Source organism: Xyrauchen texanus, chromosome 13 (genome assembly GCF_025860055.1).
Source record: "Xyrauchen texanus isolate HMW12.3.18 chromosome 13, RBS_HiC_50CHRs, whole genome shotgun sequence".
NCBI lineage: Eukaryota > Metazoa > Chordata > Actinopteri > Cypriniformes > Catostomidae > Xyrauchen > Xyrauchen texanus.
In genome coordinates this window covers 38,212,757-38,236,540 of record NC_068288.1, presented here as the reverse complement: position 1 = coordinate 38,236,540, position 23,784 = coordinate 38,212,757, and the positions used below count along the sequence as shown (strand labels likewise).

The following is a 23,784-nucleotide window of genomic DNA, read 5'->3' as shown; positions in this document are numbered from 1 at the left end:
CCTTTTCCCAAAAGCCCACCAAATGCTCAGTTTCCAAAGGCCACCAAAATGAATTCAAGTCACAGATGTGTCATGAATTGTATGAAGCTTATTGACAGATTGGTAATACTTGTAATGCTTGCAAGCTAATTACCCTTATGAATGTCAGGGCACAGCCGGGAATGAGGCATACTAATTATTCATCATTTGTTCATATTAATGTGACACAATGTCATATTTCTTTGTTTTGATAGGAAATTACAGAAATTCTGTTTCAGTATCTGTTATCAATTCGGATGAAGATAATTTAAAAACATAAAGATTTTTAGTGACAAAAACCAAATGCAGGAATATAAACTAGGGATGCAGGTGTTTGAGCAATACAGGTGGAAGAGAGGTTGAATAGAATTTAACATATAAGAAGAGTTCAGTGTTTAGAAGTAGACATAAATATTTAACTGCATTATATTTGTTTACAAACTGTAAGTTTGCATATTACAAAAATGTTGTATCATTATTTTAACGGATTACTTGAAACCCAAATATTTTAATTCTGTAATTAATTTACTCACCCTTGTTTAAATCCCACATTACTTTATCTCTTGTGTGGAACCTTAGAGATATTTTAAAGTAATGTACTGTTTGCCCTTTTCCATGCAATTACAATTGGTGACTGGAGCGTTCAAGTTTCAAAAATGACACAAACACCATACAAATAAAAAATATAATTAACTGTGGTTCATATGACTCGTTATATTCCAAGTCTTCAGAATACAAACAATAGCTTTGGGTGAGAAACATAATTAAATGTAAGCTCCTTGCTCTCCTTGCCATGTTCATGGCAGTAAATGAAGGTAGAAGTTTGCTAACTTCAGAGCGTTTTTTTTCAATCAACCAATTTTTTAATTATCCATAAACAAAGAGAACAAATGACTGAAAAGAAACTAAATTAAAAGAACAATCCAGTTCACATTAATTGCAACTGCATCAAAAATTCCAGGGAAAAAAACTCCTTGTGTTCCACTGAAATTAATTACAGGCTTACAGGTTTGGAACAACATAACTACATAATTTTCATTTTTTGGGAAATTATTCATTGAAACGCTGCTAAAATTTAAGCAAAATTCTACTAGATCATGGCAAGCGAACATCCAGCCAAAAAAACTGCTCTTGAGCACTCGTGATTATAAGCCTATCGGAATCAATCTGGGGATGATGGGGAGGCAACAAAGGGCTGGACTGCGACTTTCATGTCAATGAAACAGGATGTTAGATAAAAGCCTAACAGAAGCCATACAATTGTGAGCCTAGAAGAACAAAGTGGACAAACACATTCAACATCTAAGGTACTGAATTAATTTGAGAAAAAAGAAAAAAGTCTTTTTTTGGGTATATTTTGGATAGAGATAAAAGCCATAGTGATTTTGAGAGGGGACATATGGTCACCGTCAGAGCGAGTGAGGAACAGCAGTTTTGATTGTGGTATGTGTACCTGAATTGGGATACCGACAACTGTATTTTGATGTCACTTTGTTGTTTTTTTGTTTTTGTCTGCCTTTTTGGGGAGGTTACGAGGGGGTCACATCAAGACAGGCAAAAAAGAGCAAAGGGACTATTGTTCTTTAAAGTAAGTACTCCAGGATAGCATGCAGCTGAGGTCTTTCAAAAAGAAATGCATGTGCGATGGACGGAAAGAAAGAGAGGGGGTACTTAAACACATGCTTCTTGTAGTATACACAGTAGAAACCATTCACTTCTTTATTTCACCTGAAGAAATGTGGCATAAAAGCATCTCGCACCAACCACTTGCTCGAAGGGACAACTTGAGAAAGAATATATGCGTGCACATCCCCATTACCATGTGGGGCTGAGGGAATCCAGATGGTGGTATTCATTTGAGCAGTTCATGTTAAGGAAATGCAGTGTTGTAAAATACAAAGCATTTTAACACATGCACAAACTAAGGGACAGGCAACAATTCTTTCAAATAAAACTACTGTACAAACTAATCTAAACCCTTTCTTTTTTGTGCACTAGATTGTTTATTATTATACAAATTGTCTAAGGAAAGTATTTTACTGAAATATAGCTATTTAATAAAACTACTTAAAGGGTTGTTCAAATTATGCCACATACAGTATATTTAAAGCAGCAAAATATAAGAAATAAAATTAAATTCAACAAATTGTCATTATTGATTAAGTACATAAACAATCAGTGTTCAAAACAATGTCCTTACCTTACCCTGATTCATTTTGGTAAACCTATAAAAATAATTTGTATTTTGAGCTGTCGGGTCGGATTTGGCGCAAAATCGCTGGTTTATATGGTTCGTCTTTGCGTCATGACGTCATGTCTGTAAACACAATCACATGTTCCAGCTGAGGATGCTGTTTAGTTCAGTCAGTCACAATCATGCAGTTCAGGATGTTATCACTGCAGTCTGAATGGATCTTTATCTGTTATCCATTTTGCGATGTTGTTTACCTGCTATAATGCTTGGAATTGGATACAGTATGTTGTCTGGTAGGGTTGTCATGCTTTTATGAATCGAACATTACTCGTGTGTTTACAGATCGTGATCCATTGTCAGGGGAAGTTACTGTGCATATTTACTAATACGTATGACTTCTGAAATTGTAGGCTACATATTATTTTTATGTTTAATAAAGTATATTTTATCCCCATTATTGCATATTTAGGTCAGTGTTATTAGGCCTACAGTTTCACTAGCTTTATCAACTGTCATGTTCCTTTTTTCATTGGCTACAGTTTGTCTTTTGATGAAAATATCCTTTAAAAATCCTCAAATTAATGAATATGACATGACGAAATATTTAGTCAATTTTACAATGACAAAAATGACAAAAGATTTTAGTCAAATATTTGATCAAATATTCAAATATTTAGAAAAAAATATATAAACAGAGAGTAGAGACTATTCGTTTGAAGTTTGAATTTGTCTGTCTTCATGTCCATTGCTAAATATATCCCAGGTGTTCCTCATCTTCTTAGCCCTTATATATACCCTCTTGTGCTTTATTCTTTTGTTGGTTCTTGTTTGTGTGTATTGCGTTAGTAGCAGCATACTGCTGTTGAGTTTTTGTTTCCTTCTTTTTATTACTCTTTCATCATTATCATACTCTTCGGTTGGATCCCCACTCTCTCACCTCTTCCCTTCACAAAATCCTGACATACAATACTAACATTACTAGCTGATTAAACACTTGAGTAATCATATTAAATATTTGTAACTGGTGGTGATTCAGGAGAGTCCCTTGTTCTCTATGTAAAAGTGTTTTGAGTGTAGTGGCAGAAAAATGTACAATTCATTCAAAATATGTAAATAATAGTGTTGTTTATCTTCATCAAAGCAAGCAATATTTAAATACAGGTGATGTCCATGTAACTTGAAATCATGAAATTCATCCACCAGAGGAGCAGTGTCAAAACATGATGTCGCTAGAGAGCACAAAGATATGTAGTGCAGCTTTAAGTCATAGCAACAGTACTATAATAAAAGCTATTGAGGATTTTCACAATATTTTCCAGAAAAAAGATACATCTCTCATCAAGTGGGAGGTTGCTTCCGGTCTTATTTTGTGAGCTTTCTTGGCCACAGTTCTATAATTGGTGGATCTTTCACTGCATTACCAGGGGTAATGTAGTTGTTCACTAGGAATTCCGCTATTAAATGCAATTTTTCAACAACGTTGAAATAACGCAGATGGATGGCTTCAACAGAAGCATATAACATGGACAAACAACCTCGGAGCTCATGGTCGGTTTGTCTTTAAAAGTTTATAAGTTATTGTTAATAATCAATTAATCTATGGCAAAAATTAAAATACAAATGAATGGGACTTTTGCTTTTGGAACCTGACTGTTGCAATATATTATAGTCTTTTCAGCAAAATGTAAAAAGTAAAACAATCATGAGACACAAAATTATTTATGAAACACACACACACAGAAAAGGAAAATATAAAGAAAAAATAATTAAAAAAAAAAAATTGGCCATTTTGTAATTTATAAACTTAAACATTTTTTAGAAACAAATATGACATTTAAAATAAGCGACAAGCTACCCTGATAAAAATGTTTCAATTTGCTCCAAACTTATTTTCATAAATAATACATTTGTCTAAAAAGCACACTTAAACATTCAGGTAAAAATCTGCATTCATAATATTGACCCTTGAACACAATGATGACAGAAAAAGATTTACTTTGGAGGGAAGAATTCAGATTGAGACACAAAGCCTCAGTATACCATATATATAAAAAGTAACATAATTTAGTTCAATTAGGATCCCTTATTTATTTTAAGACAACCCTCCATTTTTTTATTCTATCAAATATTAATACTATATTAGTATGGTAAAAAAAAAATGGGACTGATGGGACGGGATGTACAGTAATCTAAATGAACCTGACTAACATGTGCCACAACCGTGGGCGATTTTTAAATGCCAGCATAACTTATCATAGCTCTCGTGAGCCGTTGTGTCTTGATAAAGACTGGTGATTCACGCAGCCCTCCCACCACACAAGGAGATTTAACACTCAAATCAGAGAGGCTCAGGAACTCCAGCTGTTTTTCCCTGTCAAAAAAGACGGAATTAAATGAAATCCATCAAAGTGCTTGATGTCTGATTAACTGGTCTTTTTTATGAACTGTATAAATAGGGGAGACTAGGGCTAGTTGTAACACTGCTTCACTCATGTGTATATTTCCTAGTGTAGGTTTGTGTGAGTCAGCTTCTCTATATGGTAAATCCCTTAAAACCTATTGAAGCTATTGATCATTTCCACTGTACTTTCCCAGACACAGTGAATCTAGCACATATTACCCCTATAGCCGACCACGTTGTTACATTTAAGAAGATTCAAAAATGTTTTTAAATATGAAATACTATCTAACATAAAATAAAAGCCATCTTTTACAACATACAGTATCAATATTTAAAATGTAGTATACAAGGCTATTTAATGGTTTGTATCACTGTTTTAATTGTAAAACAATTATGAAACATAAAATAATTATTAAAAACAGCAAAAATGGACAACACATATGAAATAGAATACATGACAACTTCCTCCAATGCGACAACCTGCTCCAACCTGACATTTATGAAACCCTTGTCCTAAGAACACTTCAACTTTTCGATTTAAATCCCCCTTCAGAACAAAGTTTCTCTTTGATTTAATGTATCACATTGTGGTTTATTATGTTCACTTGTTTATTCAAGAGTTAGAATATAAGATATATATATATATATATAAGAATATGATGGAACTGGAATTTTAATTTGGAGGAAAGAATTCACAAAAACGATCCTAATTTAAGACTAGGATATCTACTTTTGAACTAGATGTATGGAGTCAACGTGCTACAGAAAACAAGAATACATGCAAATTGACTTTTGACTCAGATCGACAGAATTACAGACAACTAGTCCCAGTCTCCCCTATAAAAGTAATGTCTTCAATATTCTCTGAGCCCTCTAATAACATCATCTGGACTGCAAAATATTCTATTTAAACCTGTCACCACACTGTTCAACATGTTGTTATTGCAAGAGATGCATAAATGAATTGTTATTTCTCGCTATATCAAAGAGAACTTTAATTGCTATTGCACATTAAGAAAGGGGACTTCTTGAAGACACAAGAAAATATGAAAATGAGAAGATGGTATATGTGTAATACTATTAAGATGCAGTACACAGTCTTCTCTATCAGTGGTATTTTAATTAAAAACATTCTGCAATTCCCCAGAATGCAATTACTGCTTTAGGGACTGGTGCATTGACACTAACAATTTTTCTCATTTCCTATGCATTTACTTACAACTCTTTCAATATCTGCTTAATTCATCCCGTTCTATTCAGAAAGAATAATACAAAAAACATTTAATCAAATTCAATGAAAATTTCATTTATAACCTGCACATTTGATCATTGGAAAGCGCACAAAGCGTATACAAGCTTACACCACAGTACCCATAAATGTATTTTCACACATAAAGTGATTTTCAACAGTAATTTATTTCAAAAGAAAAGGCAGAGCTGTTTAGAGACAAATCCATTCTAAGCAACACAACATAGTTCAAGAACTACTATTATTTCTGAACCTAGTCCTAACAGGAAGCTGCTAAAATTCCTTATAAAATAAATAAAAATAATGCCCTGTTGTAAAAATTGTACACACATTGTAGACCCCATGAAATGAGGTTATTTCCATAGAAAAGCAAGCATCACTTTGCTCTACTCAATCTGAAGTGCAGTGCACCTGAAATGAGTACTCTGAAGAGTACAAAGCATTACTCTCCTATAAAGTATGTGGCCATTTGGAATACCCTACATGAAGACATACATCATTGCTACTTTATCTTTATTACAGTCAAAATTCATGCTTATATCAGTTATGATTGCTATAGCAAATATAAACTCAAATATTGCCTCTATTAATACAAATGTATATGTTTGATAAATTAATTATGCCAGATTAAAAAAAAAATCATAGTTAAGTACCACTCAGGATCACGTGCTCATAAACATCATGGTTACTGATGTAACCTCCGTTTCCTGATGGAGGGAACGAGACGCTGTGTCGATGAGTTGACACTAGGGGTAACCCTTGGGAGCCCAGACATCTCTGATCTTTGAGAAAAGGCCAATGAGAATTAGCGAGTGGGATTTGCATGCCACTCCCGCGGACTTACGTGTAGAAAAGGAGTGCTGTTTGCAAACACACACTCAGGTTTCACACTGAGGAGCCGAGCCAAAGACCCGGCCATTTCAGCGGTTGGTTCAGTGTTGTAGCAAGAGGGACATCAGTAACCATGACGTTCCCTATCTGTCACTCACTCGACGTTGTGTCGATGAGTTGACACTAGGGGTCCCAATAGAAAACCCCACAAGAGCTGCACCATGTTACGCAGACTGGAGGTGCGAGATGGGCAGAACTCTGTGTGCCTCGTAGCCAGCGCAGCAAGCTGTCGCTTAACTACACCCAACACGCTGGCAGGCATGAAGCGGTCCCCTACACCTTGGGTAGCGGCTAACTGCTCAGAAGTTTAAGGACTGGCTGGCCCAGCCGTCGCCTTCTCTCTATTGTTCTCCCTGAAAAAAGGAACAAAATCATTCAGCTGGGGGCCATATAATGTCCATGTTGGTGGGTGTCGTTGGAGGACACTGCGGAGACCCCACCCGGCCCCAAGTGGGGGGGTAGGGGGGTGGGGGCACTTCTAAGTGTAATACAACACATGGTCTTACCGGGTCGAGTGGAGGCATGTTTTGTTCGGAGCGGCACCAGGGTAGGTCCTACCCAAGGAAGCAAAGGAGTTACTACAAACATGGTGACCAAGGACAGAGGGCCCTCTGCCCAAGGAAGACGCGGTTTACCAGCTGGGAAACCATTTTGCGGAAAATACATCACATGGGGTTACCCAAGGAGACAATCAGCACATGTAGAGCACTTACCTCAGTAAGGGGGCCTAAGTGACACACGTACTGGGATGGCGGCGAGCCCTTGTAGTGAGAGCATGACCCGTCCACAAACGTTGACCCCGCGTAGGTAGTGCCCAACACGAGAGGCAGCAATAGTGGACGTGGGAAGCGGAGAGGTAACAATCGCAACCAGGAAAACACACAAATGAAGAGGCGTCTTGAAAAACACTCTTTCATTTGCGCGCACTTATAGAGGAAAATCGACTCTTTTATTTGTGTGTATAAATATATATATAAGAAGCTCTGCTCGGCTGTCGAAGCACCCAGGGGTGTTTACTCAGCACAACCGCTGTGTGTGAGGGGAGAACCGCTGTAATGCGCCGTAGATCCAACAGCCTATCAGAGAGAGAGATGAATGGAATAGCAGGAGGTATTCAGCTCTGTGAATACGTCCGCTCGGCTCCGAAGAAGAAAATTTGAGTGTGTGTTTGCAAATGGCACTCCTTTTATAACCGTATGTCCGGGGGAGTGGCGTGCAAATCCCACTCGCCAATTCTCATTGGCCTTTTCTCAAACATCAGAGATGTCTGGGCTCCCAAGGGTGACCCCTAGTGTCTACTCATCGACACAACTGCTAAATTACTTCCTTGAAGTTACCATTGAATTCTATGGAAACCCTGAACCGCAAGGTTAAAAAAAATTTGTAAATGTATCTCTTCAAAAAAAAATGCACGCGCACCAACCTTGAAGAGAGAAAAAACTAATTTTGAAGAGAGACATTTTTTTTTGTAGAGAATAAAAAAAAAATTTTGAAGAGAGAAAAAAATGTTTAGGAAGCGACAAAAAAAAAAAACAATAAAGACAGACTTTTTTTTAAATAAAACTATTTTGACTGCACTCTTGTGTGCTAATACATTTTAATTTGTGCTAATGACAAAGAGAACTTTAATTACTATTAGTGCACTTTAAGAGAGAAGTCTAGAAGACCCAAGGGCATTTGAAAATGAGAAGATGGTATGCATGATTGAGGCGCAGAACAAAGTCTTCTCTATCAGTGGTGTTTATTTAAGATTATAATATAATTAATAAATAATTAATTTTAGAGAATAAGGATTTACACATTCTGTGGTCAGTATTGTAAAGGATATTGAGAAGGTGTTGTAGAACCATGATGCATCTTGTAAAAAATATTCATAGTACTAAAATATAATTATATAAAATAATTCAAAATGTGATATTGTCTCAAAATTGTAGTTGTAGTAGTATTAAGTTGTATGAAAGTGAATGGTGAGCACTGAGAGCAACATCTTCCTCCATCCCCTATACAGCATAAGAATGTTAAAATCTTCAAGTTGGAAATATGACTTCTCAAATTCAGCTTTAGATATTGTCATGCACGCCAACGTTTTCTACAAATTCTCCCGCATTAGATACCAAATTAGAAAATATCCCATCTAATAACATCAGCTGCCCTTTAAATTATTGTCTTGAACCCACACCACTCCATCATGCGGCGGAGTTAATTAAGCTATGGAGAGAGTAATAAAGAAGATGGATGTGCAGCAGTCAGAGTCGCGTGCCCCCTCCACACGAGAACAACTGGAGCCTAGTAAGGTCAGAGACCGACGATTGATGGATCTGTCAGCCAATCGTCTTATGGTGACAGCGGACCCCCCACCCCAATGGAATTGAGTTGGTCCTGACTGGGGGTGCCATCATTGTCAGACAGTGGCCTTGCTGGTAATGTGGTGAATTAGAATTTAATCGGAAAGGCCTATCAGTCATTTGATATCGATGCCGTATGCTAAGACGGATCAGCCAATTGGTGTAATTCTCTGCCTTTTTTTTTTGTTGGGCTAGGGGGAGATTCTTGAGCAAGTTAGTATATAATTCACTACCATGGAATCATATTTTTGTTTCATTTATTCCATGCCTATTTGCTTGGAGGACCTTGATAATACAAATATATTTTAGAAGATATACGCATTTAAATTCACTAATCTTGTATGTACCAATGTACCAAAAATGTACCAATACTCTTGATGACTTCGGCTGCTTAGAGGGATATACACTTTTTTTTCTCAATAAAATAGTTTTTCTTCTGCTAATACCACCAAGCACCAACCAGTGATATATCATATAGAAAACCACGGCTTTGATGTACTGTAAACCAAAGGCTTTTAATGTGTCCCACACCAACATTCCATTTCAATGGGAAATACAGTATATCTACGTACATATGAACGACGAAAGGGGCTTTCGTCAAACAATGTATTTGATTATTTGGAGTATTTGATGAGACTTTCAGCTGTTTTCGAAACTTAAAGGCCGAAAGATACTCTATGCAAGTACGTGAATGCAGTGGCTTTTTGTGTGTCGTTGTGATCCAAAAATGTTCAGGTCACATAATTTATAACAAAACGCATGTATGTGTTGCATTCTCAATGTTTTCACAAGGGGTGCTATAGCCAGTGGTTAAACTGAGATTTCAGATGTGGAGGAACCCTAAATTTAGTTGGAACTGTCTACTTCTATGGTGATTTTTTTGTTTCAAATGAACTACTGTCATGGTGGAGCACCAGTTTGAAAAGAAAATTGCAAAACAAATAAGCTAAAGTCAATATATTTATAGCAACTTATCTTAATAATAAAATACTTTTAAAGGTTACTCTATGGTCCCCTTGAGTTCTGTGGTTTGATACCGTCACGGTAATGCAAGAACGCATATTAACCATGTTCAACTGATCATGTCAAAGCATGTCAAATGATCTAAAACAAATTCAGGTTTAGAGATCATTAAGCAAATATCTGGTAAAATAAGTTAAGTAAAAATTAAAAACTGGACATTTATTAATTAATTTACTGCTTTCAACTGCTCCATTAGACAGCATTTGTATTCTTTCAACCAACTGACAAAGTGCACATACCAGTTTATTGGGATATCAAATGGCTTGAAGGACTCATTAATGCTGCTTCCAATGAACGACTTAGCTGCCAGTCATTGCTTTCAAAAAATGTATTATAAGGAGTGCAAAGAATGAAAGTGTTATACTGTGTCTATTTTTTTTTATTGCAATTCTGCATATTCCCTACATTTCCCTATCAATATCGACTGCAAGACTGAATCTGGACCCTGAACAACCTGAGTACATGTTGAGTACATGTGTGTGTTTGTGAGTGAAAGAGAGAGACAAAGTGAGAGAGAAACAGGAAAGAGAGAGTGCAAGAATGCGACTAGGCTCTCCTTAGGGGAAACATTTCCATTTTGATCATGTCATCAGCAAGGAGAACAAGGGCAGCATACCAGTTTGCATCGTCAGGTCTGCAATGTCCTAATTGTTGGGCCTGAACTATGCTGTTGGTTTGATCAGAGATTAGACCGTGACTTACAGGCAAAGTTTAGGCTAGCCTCCCTGCTGACGATAGTCCCGAAGGAGTTTGAAGCAAGGCATTGATATGTCCCAGCATCTTCGTCTTTGTTGAGATGGGTGATGCGAAGATTGCCACCAGAGAGGCTGTGGTGGGAGCTGGTTTTAGGGTTGATCAGAGTGCCATTTAGCTTCCACCTACATGACAAAGGAGCACAGTTTTAGAAGCTAAACCAAAGAAGAATTGTAAACTTGTACCAGGAAACGAAAGATGTTGGGTAACTACCCATAGGGAAGACAAATCACAAATGCAAGATCTTTAATATCAACATTGTTTCTCCTTGAAAGCAACAAAACTTTTGCGTACAATAAAGCCACATTCACACAAATTCGTTTTCATTCCTAACATCCTCATTTTACTAAGTATGAGAAAATGGAGAGTGTTCAAAACGCAATGTTTTTGGTGGTGGAAAATGCCATTCTAGACTGAGTAGAAGGAGTAAATGTAGAGAAATGAATGCTCTTTCAAACTAAAATGTGTTTTAGGGCCTCAGGTGGAATCTTATGCTTCTTGGATGTTTCTCCTGAGAAAACGATCCTAGTAATCTCACATAAGTCTCCTCTAGAGTTTCAAAATAAATACCAACAATGTCTCTATCTGTGCTTATATTTGCCAAGATACCAAAGACTACATCCACAGTAATCCAGATACATTTGACAATGGCTTTTTTCATTTTTAAATGCTCTCGTTCCACACTGCCGTTGGACGAAAGAAAACAACAGGAGTGTTGGAGTGGTGGTGGTGTAGTGGTCTAAGCACTCTAAGGTCATAACTGGTAATCTGGTAATCAGAAGTACACTGGTTCGAACCCCACAGCCACCACCATTGTGTCCTTGAGCAAGGCACTTAACTCCAGGTTGCTCCGGGGGGATTGTCCCTGTAATAAGGGCTCTGTAAGTCGCTTTGGATAAAAGCGTCTGCCAAATGCATAAATGTAAATGTAAATGTAACAACAACTAAGAAATGTGGTCTGAAACACAATTGCCCTCGTGTTCTGTCGACAGAGAGCAATTCAGAGTAAACTTTTCATCTCCTTCGAAGGAATGCAATGTGAAGGTTGCATTAAGTAACACTTATAACACTAATAATGCTCTCAAAGTGGATAACAGGCACATCAACCCTGCTAAAATATGGGCTACCATCTTGATTGTTTTGGGATAAATAGATCACATGACAACAAATTTGTCAAATATCATTTTCGAATATCACTGCTTTCCCAGTCCACACCACAACGTAAATAAACATTTTTTTGGGAGATCGTTTTCAAAAATCTCAGTTTTCGTTGGAAAAAAAGGCAGTCTCAGTGTGGACATAAGGCCAAAACCAAGAGAAAAAGATGCATTTTAAAATGTTTCCTGATTAATGTGGGTGTAGTCAAAATCTGCCAGATTGAGATTATAAATTACTTAGTTAACAAATTCTTCCATGAACATATTATCGGATCCATATCATCCAAATTTTTATTTAGATCTAGACTGTTACTTCAAAAAGAATATTTACATTTTGGTTACATTTTTTTTTTATATTTTAGAACTTTATTATAGGGTAGTGTACAATTTCTGCACCACTAAAGGCACCAAATGGAATTCCAAAAATAATGAGGTTTGCCAAAGTTAATGAAGACTAAGGATAACATTTTGCCTAACCTCATTTGGGTTCCACAAACAAAAGTACATTTGGAACACATTAGGGTGAGCAAATTTTAGACGATTTTTTGGGGGGTCAACTTTCCCTTTAAGACAGACTTTAATAAGAAAACAAATGTCTGGAATCAGGCAGATTGCTTTCGAAGCAGCTACTGATGTGCCAATCAAGTGCAGGCAGTTAATAGTGTACAAATCACAAATGACACAAAAAGTTCCAAGTGTGATTCCACATAAAGACAACCAGTGAACTGTACAAGCTACTGAGATACAGTTTATTATTAGGCCCCTGAGTAAAGCACTTAGTGCACTAGACTATATCCAAGGGGATTGTACCACCATTTAGTGCACTGCAAACTACTGTAAACAACTTTGCATAAAAATCTGTCTCTTAAATGAAAAGCAACCAGCTTACTCAGTACTGATTAAGCCAGAAACCTGTTTTTTTTATTCCAAGATTAATGTCCAAAATATCACATCCTGTGACCATCCATCTTGTTTGAACACCACGTCATGTGGCATCAAATCTGAGCTTCATCATTGCAGAGGACCAATTAGAACTAAACTGCAGTGAGCACCTCCGTATTCTATAGCACACAATGTAATCACGACAGGAATTTAGCAAGATTACTGAGGGATATAATCCATTTAAGACAAGCAGCTGAGTCCCCACCCCTTTAAACAGCCTTATTAAAACAAACAGTTTCCCAATCAATATGAATAAACTTCAGGGTGCCTTTCTGGAAACCCATTATTCATGTACAAACCAGCCTTTTGAAATATCTCTCTTTTTTGTCATCGACAGAGGCAATGTTTAGAAGATTTATTTTCCCTTAGGTTAAGACACATGCACATTATTGTTATGATATCCAACTTTTATAGGAGCGATCCTGATTAAGTTATTAACAGCCCGTGGTTAAGACTAAAATGCCATGTTTCACTGTATGGATTTAGAAACGTGCCATTACTAGACCAATTTAATTCATGTTTCTGCATGGTTTGTCACCAATTACTAGTATATCTCTATTGATATCTCCCATTGCAGAAACTTCATGTTCAAAGTGAATGGCCATAACTTGAGATAAAGGGGTTTTAACCCCAGATAGCTACACCATCTGCAAGCATGGGCCCAGACCATGTATACAAAATGAGTCAATAATTGTAGTAAATATTTTTTAAATAAAAAGGACTGAACATTGTACGTGTATGTCCACTAAAACTAATTATTTATCAACTTTTAGTTGTTTTAGAGTACACTTGCATATAGATAACATCAAGTCCTTTAAGTAGGGTTAATTCAGATTTATTGGGCCAATTTTTTATTGAGATGCCTGTCAAAAATTCACCCAATTTATTTGAGTTCATGCTAAAGCTGTCAGACTTTTTTATTTTTAAATGTTACTGTCATGGAAGCTAATACTAAAATATCCAGTTCAGCATGTGGTACATTCAGACTAGACTTTCATAAATTGAGTCTGTAGTACAACATCTTGTTTTGTTTGGCTTTTTCACATTTGTATACAAATGCTTCTTATTTCCTTAAACAAAAACAGAATCTACCTAATGCACAGGAGAGGAAGGTCATTTGCACACACAAAACAATCTTTCCACCAGAAAGTTACTGCTCCTCTATGCTAGCCTGAGAAATAGTATGGGTGCAACTCTTTGTTGTTTCTTTCAGGATCTTTATGCCATCTTTACTTTCTTGAGTCTAATTTGAATCTAGTAGCATTAGTGTTTTAAAAAGACAAGAATGCAATAAATATTTCAGCCCACAGCGAATTATATTGTGTGGTCTTAAGAGACGCTAGTAATTGATGGGAATGGAGGCTTCCAAAACTCATGCTCAATAATAAAAAGATTTTTGTTCCTTGTTAGCTTCCAGGATGTCTTTATCTGTTCTGAGATTGTTCTTAGCGAGGCTGGAGAAAAGTACCAGGTGCTTTCCACGAGTAGCGGTACAAAATAGGGCAACAAACTAAAAACTTAGGGAGGGGCTGTCGCGAGGAGCATGAGCTCCAAGAACCAAGTCTTGGTGGGCCAGTACGGTGCTTCATCCTCCCTGACCTTGCACAAAGTCTGTGCATGCAGGCTCACTGGGGGAAATGCATACTTGCGCAGACACTGGGGCCAGCTGTGTGCCAGCGCATCATTGCCGAGGGGGGCCTCGGCCAGGGAGTACCACAGCGGGCAATGGGAGGATTCCTGGAAAGCAAACAGGTTTAACTGCACTTCGCAGAATCAACTCCAAATCAGCTGAACAACCTGGGGGTGGAGTCTCCACTCTCCCCTTAGCGTCACTTGCCATGAGAGTGCATTCGCTGTGTGGTTGAGTTTGCCCAGGGTGTGAGTTGCCCATGACGACTTCAGTCGCTGATGACTCCAAAAGAGGAGATGGCGGGTGAATTGTGACATGGAACTTGAGTGTAAACCGCCATGGCGATTTATGTACACTACCATCACCATGTTGTCCGTCCAGACCAACACATGACTTACAGGCATCTGTCATGACGGCGATACGCCTAGACACTTATTCTAGGGGAACCCCTGCCCCTAGAAATGCAGAAACCGTGCACGCAGCATCCCAGCCGTGAATGTTCGACGTATGGCATGTCATGACAACGACACCTCCAGACATACAGCGGTTCTCCTCACCCCTGGATCGCCTGTCTCAGGGATACTTCTAAGCCTTCCTGGGGTTCTTGGTGCCGGACCGTGGGACAGGGAGCATCAGATTCCTGCAGGGGGCCCTACGCCGGGGCCGAGCCGCTGTGGAGGGTTCCACTTAAGCCCGACGCTCACTGCAGCATGGGCAAGCATGGCTGTCAGCTCCATGTTCGCCTCAGACTTGGCGACCACACCCGAAGGTTGAGCACTGCCGAGTCCTCTGCGTCCGACTGTAGCAGCCCACTCTCCGACGCTGCGATCAAGAGCTCATCCTCCTCCCAAACCCTGAATGAGTCATTAAACTCATCCTGGGGTGAGCCGCCTAACTCATCCCAGAACTCGACAGGGGCAAACGAGCATACAGGGGAATGGGAGGTCTGTGGGGGTTCACCTGGTGGATCCACTCCCATTGGGGTCCCCAAATCACCCCCAGCACTAACCGTCGTGACCTTGTAGGAAGAAGGACCGGGAAGCGGCTGGAGTGGCTTTCCCTCTGAGGAATGGTCATGCTCTCCCATCCACGAATGCTGTCTCAGCGTGCCTACAGCCCATACATGTGAGGCAGCTATCGTGGCCATCAGAGGCGGAGAGATAACGACCGCATCCAGGAACTGCACATAAACGGAAAGGCATCTTTAAAAAGACGCTCTCCATCAGTGCTCACTCTTTTACAGAAAATATACTATTTTAGTCTGCTCAAGTGTGGCCTGGTGAAGCGCCCAGGGATGTTCTCTGCACTTATCTGTGCGAAAGGGGGAGAATACGCTGTAATGTGCCGTATATCCAACAGCCGCCTTTAACACTTTCGCTTCACTCTCGTCAGAGGTGAATGGAATGGCAGTGGATTTCATCAACTCCGCTCGACTCCAAAGAACAAATCTGAATGAGTGGTTGCAAGCCTGCTCCTTTTATACCTGTATGTCTGGGGGAGTTGCATACAAATTCCACTCGCCAATTCTCATTGGCCTGTTCTCAAATATCAGAGATGTTTGAGGATCCCAAGTGCGACCCCTAGTGTCACTACATCGGCACAATCTAGAGTGAGTGACAGATAGGGAACAGATGTTTAATATGTTTAAAACAAGCTACTTTTGTGCCAAAAGAGTTAAATCACAATTTCTAACAATACATTTCATGTTGAAATACTGTACTTTTTCGATACAGTAGAGTAGCTAGTTATTTGTAAAGTGTGAAAGCAAATTAAGAATAATGACAATACAAAATCTAGTGTGACTTGCAAAATAAATGTTTATTAAAATGTTGCAACATTATTTTAGTGCTATGACATATAGTTATATAAAACAACACTGCATGAAAACAAAAGAAGTGTTTGAATGGATGTCATCAGATATCACTAAACACGGTCCCTGCAAGAAATGAAGATTTCACCACCTACAGTTCCCATTTTGGGTGACAAAACATCCAGTCCATGTCACAGACAGCCTGTGTTATTTTCTTTATCTCTGAGCTTTTTTGTGACACTTTTGCATTTTCACACTATGCCAATGCTTTATTCGCATTTCATCATACAGGCCAGAAATATCAACACATTCCACAAAAACATATCAACTTTATTTCAAGAGTTCAATTATCAGCATACAAATGAGAATGCTGCTATGTGACAGCATGTAAAAAAACTAAAATAAAAAAAAAACTGTGTATCCGTTAAAAAAATTACCCACATCCCATCTGCTGCTGTAACTATGGCTACGGGCGATACTTTGATTGACAATTTTCCCTTAACTTTAAGATGAGGTGATGCAAGAATACTCCATAGCATTCTGTAGTCTCCTTCATGTCTTAAGTTGAGATTGTAGGAGTGAGTTAGAATCAGAGGTTGTATGGAGCTTCGTAGAGAGAAGGTGGGAAGTCTTAAGTATAAGGAGAGGCTGTTGTCTCAGATGAAGTGAGTCTGGCAGTATAATTTACAATATGTTGTTAAACTTTAATTATACTGCCTCTCCAACCTTCTCCTAAAGGAGTAGGTGTTAGAAAGTGTCAGACCAAGTCAGGTTCACAAAGGCGTGTGACCTAAGTGGGTTTTACTTATGGTTTTTGATATAAATTAGTATTTATTCCAGTAAGTGGTGTTATGACATGATCTACTTTAAATTATATTTTATATTTGGCCTTGTGCCATTTAAAAATAGGGACAGTGAAAGAAAGAGAAAGGGAGGGATAAGGAGGGAATTAAATCAGGAAATGACACAAGCCTGACTCAAACTCGTGTGGTCCGCACAAGCTCTACCAGACAATGCATGTCTCAGGCTACATAATATGTTTCTATGTTAGCAAAAAAGATAATAAATGAGCATATACTCAAAACATTTACAAAATATAAAGAACATTTTACAAGGCTGTCAGTATAGATTTTCAAACTGATACACTGCTCTTCAGAGACCAAGCAGGCACGGTTATAGGCAACTCTCAAAATGACCAAGCCAATTAATCAGCTGAAATTTCAGTATATCTCTACTATAAATCACCCTTCCATCCATTCATCCATTAATTTTCTATACTCGCTTCTCTTATGTAGGCTCATGGGGGTGGGGGTGCTGTAGCCTTCCCCAGCTACCTCAGGCCGAATATAAATCAGCCCAACTTCTATATTTGAAACCTAAAATTTCATTCACAGCACAAATATACTAGAAGTTAAAAGTTTGCAAATGCAATTGAGTTTAAAATTGAACTCTTTGAAATCTGCAATCTACAACAAATATTTCCTGTAGCCTAAAGCTGGCTCCACACTAGCAGTCTCAAAATTGGATTTGGGTGGGGGGGTGTCACACCTAATGACTGTTTTTGCTGATCTTGCCCTCCTAGTCAGTGAGCCTGTCACACTTCTCGATTAAAAATGGATGGAAGGCGTCACACTTAACGACTGCCTTTGACTTTTCTCAACGCTTCACTGTCACGCCCCATTTTCACAGCCAATCAACCAGAAGCTTTTGAATACACAGGTATTTTTCAATATTACTCTTAAGAGTCTATAGCATCTGCTATGTTTGGTTGTTTGTTAAAGGCATGTCCTATTGAGAACATATATAAAAATAAATTGTATCCTTTACTTTCACACAATTATTGTCACATTGTCCAAAGAGCTGGGAAACAAACATGTCATTTGGTAGAAAGTGAACTATTCAAAAGTATATTAAAGCCCCAAACTAAATAAACAAAAGTACAAACTTGTAAGGAATGCATATTTATACATCATGTTATATAAATGTAGACTACTATATATATATATATATATATATATATATATATATATATATATATATATATATATATATATACTCTAAAGCTGAATACAAATATAAAGCTTATGTTTACATTATATAAAATAAAATAAGACCCAAATATTAAATGTAAAATGTTTTACACATTTATTGTCACATTGTGCAAAGATCAGGGCAGCAGAAATGTTTTTCTTTTAACATTCTATTAGATATGTCATACAGCTATGTCATTGTTTACTCCAAAGAGCAATAAGCTTCTCTGCAAGTTTGGTCAGCTTTTGCAAAGTTATGTTTTAAAACGGAACAAAACTGGAAAATTTGCATTGTGGTTATTTTTATCCATCATTAGTTTCTTTTGCATTATTACATAGAGCATAATGTTTAGTACATTGCATTTACTAAAGTAAATTTAAGGGTCAGATCAGATAGCAACAACTCTTTAAAGTAACTACAACACATTTTAGCCTTTCGCAGTGTAGTTTGACATACAAATTGAACAAAAGTATGATTACATAGCATCACAATATCAAGCACCTTGCAGCAGTGACAGCTTAAACCAGACGCTTCATTTGCTGAGCACATGCTTTACGTGATAGCGCTCAAACAGACATTACGTTGCGCCATACAACACCATCTGGCACAGGAGTCGGTTTGAGGATCTGTTGCATACTTTAAATCTTCTTGCGTAACACGTCGCTCACTAAAACCTTCTTCCAAGAAGGGAGACACATGCCAGATGCCTTAGCTCAAAAGCTACAATCACAGCTTTGATTATCCTGTGGGCTTGTATGAGCTTAAATAATGAGTAATGAAACAGGCACCGGGGAATGTTGGGCTAGCCTTGCAGGCTAAATTAGCTTTGTGCAGGATGAGAGCAGTTCAGAAGGTTGAACTTAATGCACTTTGAAAGTGATGGACACTAGAGCTGCCAACAGAGGGACATTCATCAAAAGGGCTCCATGATTCAGCCAACCTGACAGGAAACAGGAAGCTCCTGATTAGCTTTTCCATTAAGCTTGATCAATTCCGGAACAGCACATGGATCCGTCTTTCAACGGAAATCTGAACAGTATTAGGGGGAAACATTTGAACCTATCGAACTGGATGCCTTTTTAACTTTATACTTAAGAACACACTGTACTGAAAAGGAGATGCCATTTTTAAAATGTTAAAAAACTTTCTCCTATCACCACTTAAAAGGATAGTTCAGCCAAAAATTTTATTTATGTCATAATTTACATACCCTCATGTTTTTGGTAACCCATAAAATTTCTTATGTTTCTGTAAAAAATACATATTTTTTCCACCACCTGGCGTAGCAATAATGACAACCAATGACATGAATTTATGTCGGAAGTATGCATTTGACCGACCGATGGCAGGTGGGGGAGTGTTCTGTAATCGTGCTTGGAAACTTACTGTTTTTTAAATTCTGTTTGGTGAAGCTTGTGGCACAGACATTACACATTTTATCTTTAACAATTTGTGGGGCACATTTTAGCACATATGGTTTTGTGATCCTGTCACAAGGTATACAACTTTTGAAAAAAGGCTATCATTAAATGATTGTGTGGTGAAGCTATATCAGACAGCATACCCACATCCCCTGAGGAAGTGCTGCATCTCATTTCACTTAAGAACAAGACATTTACGTAGATATAAGTAGCAAAAAAAAAAAAAAAAAAAAAAGATTTTAAAAGTCACATTTATTTTCTCTATCTACAAATGTATTTTTAACAATAACTTATACATATTTGAAGACAGACCTACCATGAGCTCTGAGGTTGTTAATCGATGATATATGCAGCTGTTGAAGCCATAAGTCCACTTTTATTTTTCAACTTAATTTTTAGAAGAAAATTGTGTTTAAAGGAATATTCCAGATTGATTTCAAGTTAAGCTCAATCAACAGAATTTGTGGCATAATATTGATTACCACAAAAATGTATTTTGACTTACCCCTCCTTTTCTTTCTTTTTTTTTATCCCCTTTCTCCCAATTTGGAATACTCTATTCAAACTACTTAGTAGATCCTCGTGGTGGCACGGTTACTCACCTCAATCCGGATGGCAGAGGACAAGTCTCAGTTGCCTCCGCCTCTGAGATAGTGAAATCACGCATCTTATCACGTGGTTCACCTTGCATGACACCGCTGAGACTCACAGCATGTGGAGGCTCATGCTACTCTCCACGCTCATGCAACTTACCACGTGCACCATTGAGAGTGAGAACCCCTAAATAGTGACCACGAGGAGGTTACCCTATGTGACTCTACCCTCCCTAGCAACCGGGATTTGGTTGCTTAGGATACCTGGCTGGAGTCACTCAGCATGCCCTGGATTCGAACTCATGAATGGGGACAATTTTTGAACATTAAAATACTGACTGATTCAAAAGTATAGCTACAAGACATAAACAATATGCATATAAACATGATTTTAGAGTAATACATTTGCCTACTAACCTATCTGTGTAATGTCAACAAACCCTAAAATTACTGTTTAAAAATTACAATTTAAAAAAATTACAGCTCAAATAATACATGAGTTGTAACAGAATAATTAATGTAAGTGCTTTTAAAAAAATGCCACATTCATTTCCAACACATGTATGTCCCAACATTATGGTACAAAGGCTGTCGATTGAGCTAGACTTGAAATATTTCTTTAATATTTCTTTAAAGACACACAGCAAATAATGTAATCGATTTGGTCTCTCTACACTCTCAAACTACTTGTATGTTTGCAAATATTTTAACATACTGTAATACAATCTAAATATATTGTTTCTGTACTTAGAATCAGTGATTTTAAATCAATAGTTGTACAATTTCCATAGATTTATTTGAATGCCATTGATAATGCTTCATGGGATTATAGTTCACTCCCTCATTAAATATGTTAAGTATACAGTCTTGCACCTTTTAGTAAAAAAAATTAAATACTATTTTAAATACTTTTTACTTTAAATCAAAGTTTGTAATGACCTATGAGCTGGTTGTTTTGGTTCACACCTTATAACTAGTTATGAAGGATATTTTAAAATCTGAATCCAAGGCATCTGAAAAAGTTGCCAGGCACTGTTGCGCTCTATTATCTGAGAGTGTGGAACATAGTCATTTTAAACAACTTTTTTAACTCACCATAAAGCTACTGTGGTCATGTGTATTGGTATGAAAGATACCCCAACGGAACATTTCTTGGAATTTGACCAAAAAAACTATCTGAGGGACAATTTACTGAAGCAATGATGCAGATGACCAAACAATAGTGTTTTTACCATGCCAAGCTGGCAGTCAGCTCACCTGTAAAAAGGAAGAGGGTGACCTTGAGCTTCACAGCTGAATACCACCTCCCTGTTCTTCTCCATAGAGTCTACTGGAAACACAATGCTGCCCGGCTGCTTAGTGAACACAGGGCTCTGCAACGTGTTGCCTACTGAGAAAAAGAGAGACATAGAGAGAGAGAGAGAGAGAGAGAGAGAGAGAGAGAGAGAGAGAGGGAGAGAGCGATCAGCAAGCTCCACTTACATAGACACTCAACCTGCTTGCAAAACAAACTACTAGCTGGTGGCGTTGAGCAGGCCAGCACTGATAAACCATTAGAGGTTCCAACCACAAGTAGACAATATCAATTAATTCAGGTGACATCACAGCAACTGTAATGGAAACTCCGTTTTGATTGATATAGAACAATGGTTTGAGGACTCATGTTCATTGCTTTCCGTCACCCCCTGGTCTGTTTTTAGCCTTCGCTATGCACCGCAGTTGTAACAGGAAACGTGTAGGCAATTAAATGTGTGGTAAGCACCACTCAGTTGCCATTTGATGCTACTCATGTGAGGTGACATGCTGAGATTGCTCATGCAACCTTCTCTGTTAAAGGCACAATTAAAAAATGCTATTGCTATGCCCAATCTTTAAATTCACAATGTATTTTTTTTACAGTATATTCATGCCAAACAGTTGCTGTCCTTTCACAGTAATTTGTACAATAGTAGCATATTCTAATTTAAATTGAGCAGGGAAAAAGGCAAGTAAATTACTGATGAACTGTAATAGCAATAGTGTAAATAATGTATATAATCTTACATATCTTCAGTGTCATGCAGTCTTGTTGCAAGTTGATTTTTTATTTAAACTAAAGTCTCTTAAAAACGGACTTGGTGACTTTTAATCAGGCCTTAAGAATTTGTATTTTTTTGTACTTTTCAAATGACTTTATGCATGTTCACTGTTTTAACCTGGTCCCATCTAGACTTTAGTAATAAACTATGAAAATCCATTACAAAAACAAAAATAATTACAAATTTACAACTATGATAATGTAAACAAAGAGTGAAATAAACATTTCAATATTTATTGTGTGAAAATTAATTGTATTTGTATTTGTATACACAAAAATTACGACTGTCCCAGTTGAAGGGACATTTCCACCTCACTGAACAATTTTGCACTGAATAAATTTTTTCAAAGGTTAGTGTACTTGCTACATGACGAATGCCTGAAAAGGGATGGAGAAAATGATCCATATATGCCCTCAGCACTTTCCCACACTGTGTTGTTGGTTCATTTTTGCTGGCTTTTTGCAAATAAATCTCATTAAAATCAGCACTCTACCTTGTTGGATCTCTGCCCAAATGATCTCAAACAAATTTGGTAAAACAAAAAAATAGAAGCAGATCTGAGACTAAATAACTTTGATTGCTGCAGCTGTAAAAAGCTCTAAAGGTCATCTGGCTTACTAACAAGCCACGGAAGAGAGTATTTTCTCTCTAAAGCAGAGAGCATCTGTACATATTTCAGTTCTAACAACCAGAAAAAAAGAGTAGAAAAATCAGTGCATTATTGGTAGCAATAAATACATACAAGCAGCTTAAAATCAATATTCAAAACCTTTAACTCTTTCCCCGCCAGCGTTTTTAAAAAAAGTTGCCAGCCACCGCCAGGGCTTTTGACGATTTTCGCTAAATTTTAATGGCCCGCAGAATATTTTCTTCCATGAATATATGAAGATGCTATATATCAAAATAAAGATCTGAGCCTCTGCTTTTAGGCAAAAAAAAAACTATTTTATTTTATCTTCATTTGTTCTTTTTTTATTGCCACTTGAACAGAGGTAGGTTTTATCAAAAACAACATTTCGGACAAAAAGCTGAGAAAAAGGCATTTTTATCAAACAAGTGCTTTAGTATTAGTATGGTGTTCCACTTCACGTTTGAGACGATCGCAGTCTGTTTCTTTGATCAAAAAGTTGCGTACTCTTTCAAAACATGCGTGCGGGTCTTCCTTACCGTATACCACCTAAAACACGGATACCCGGAAAATTCCGTGTTTGGCGGGGAAGCGTTTTTTTCATAAAACCCGGAAAATTC

General features: G+C 37.6%; 1 protein-coding gene across 1 annotated transcript in view; it reads right to left on the bottom strand.

Annotated features, from left to right (window-relative positions):
• Window positions 1-21,795, bottom strand: part of LOC127654362 (contactin-4-like) — a 156,798-nt gene extending 135,003 nt beyond the window's left edge. Inside the window, exons 1-2 of the mRNA XM_052141500.1 lie at window positions 21,716-21,795; window positions 10,824-10,999 (exon numbers count right to left, since the gene is read on the bottom strand). Coding sequence (XP_051997460.1) covers window positions 10,824-10,999; window positions 21,716-21,780 — 241 coding nt within the window. The 5' untranslated portion in view covers window positions 21,781-21,795. The remainder of the gene's footprint in view (window positions 1-10,823; window positions 11,000-21,715) is intronic.
• Window positions 21,796-23,784: the final 1,989 nt, after the last annotated feature.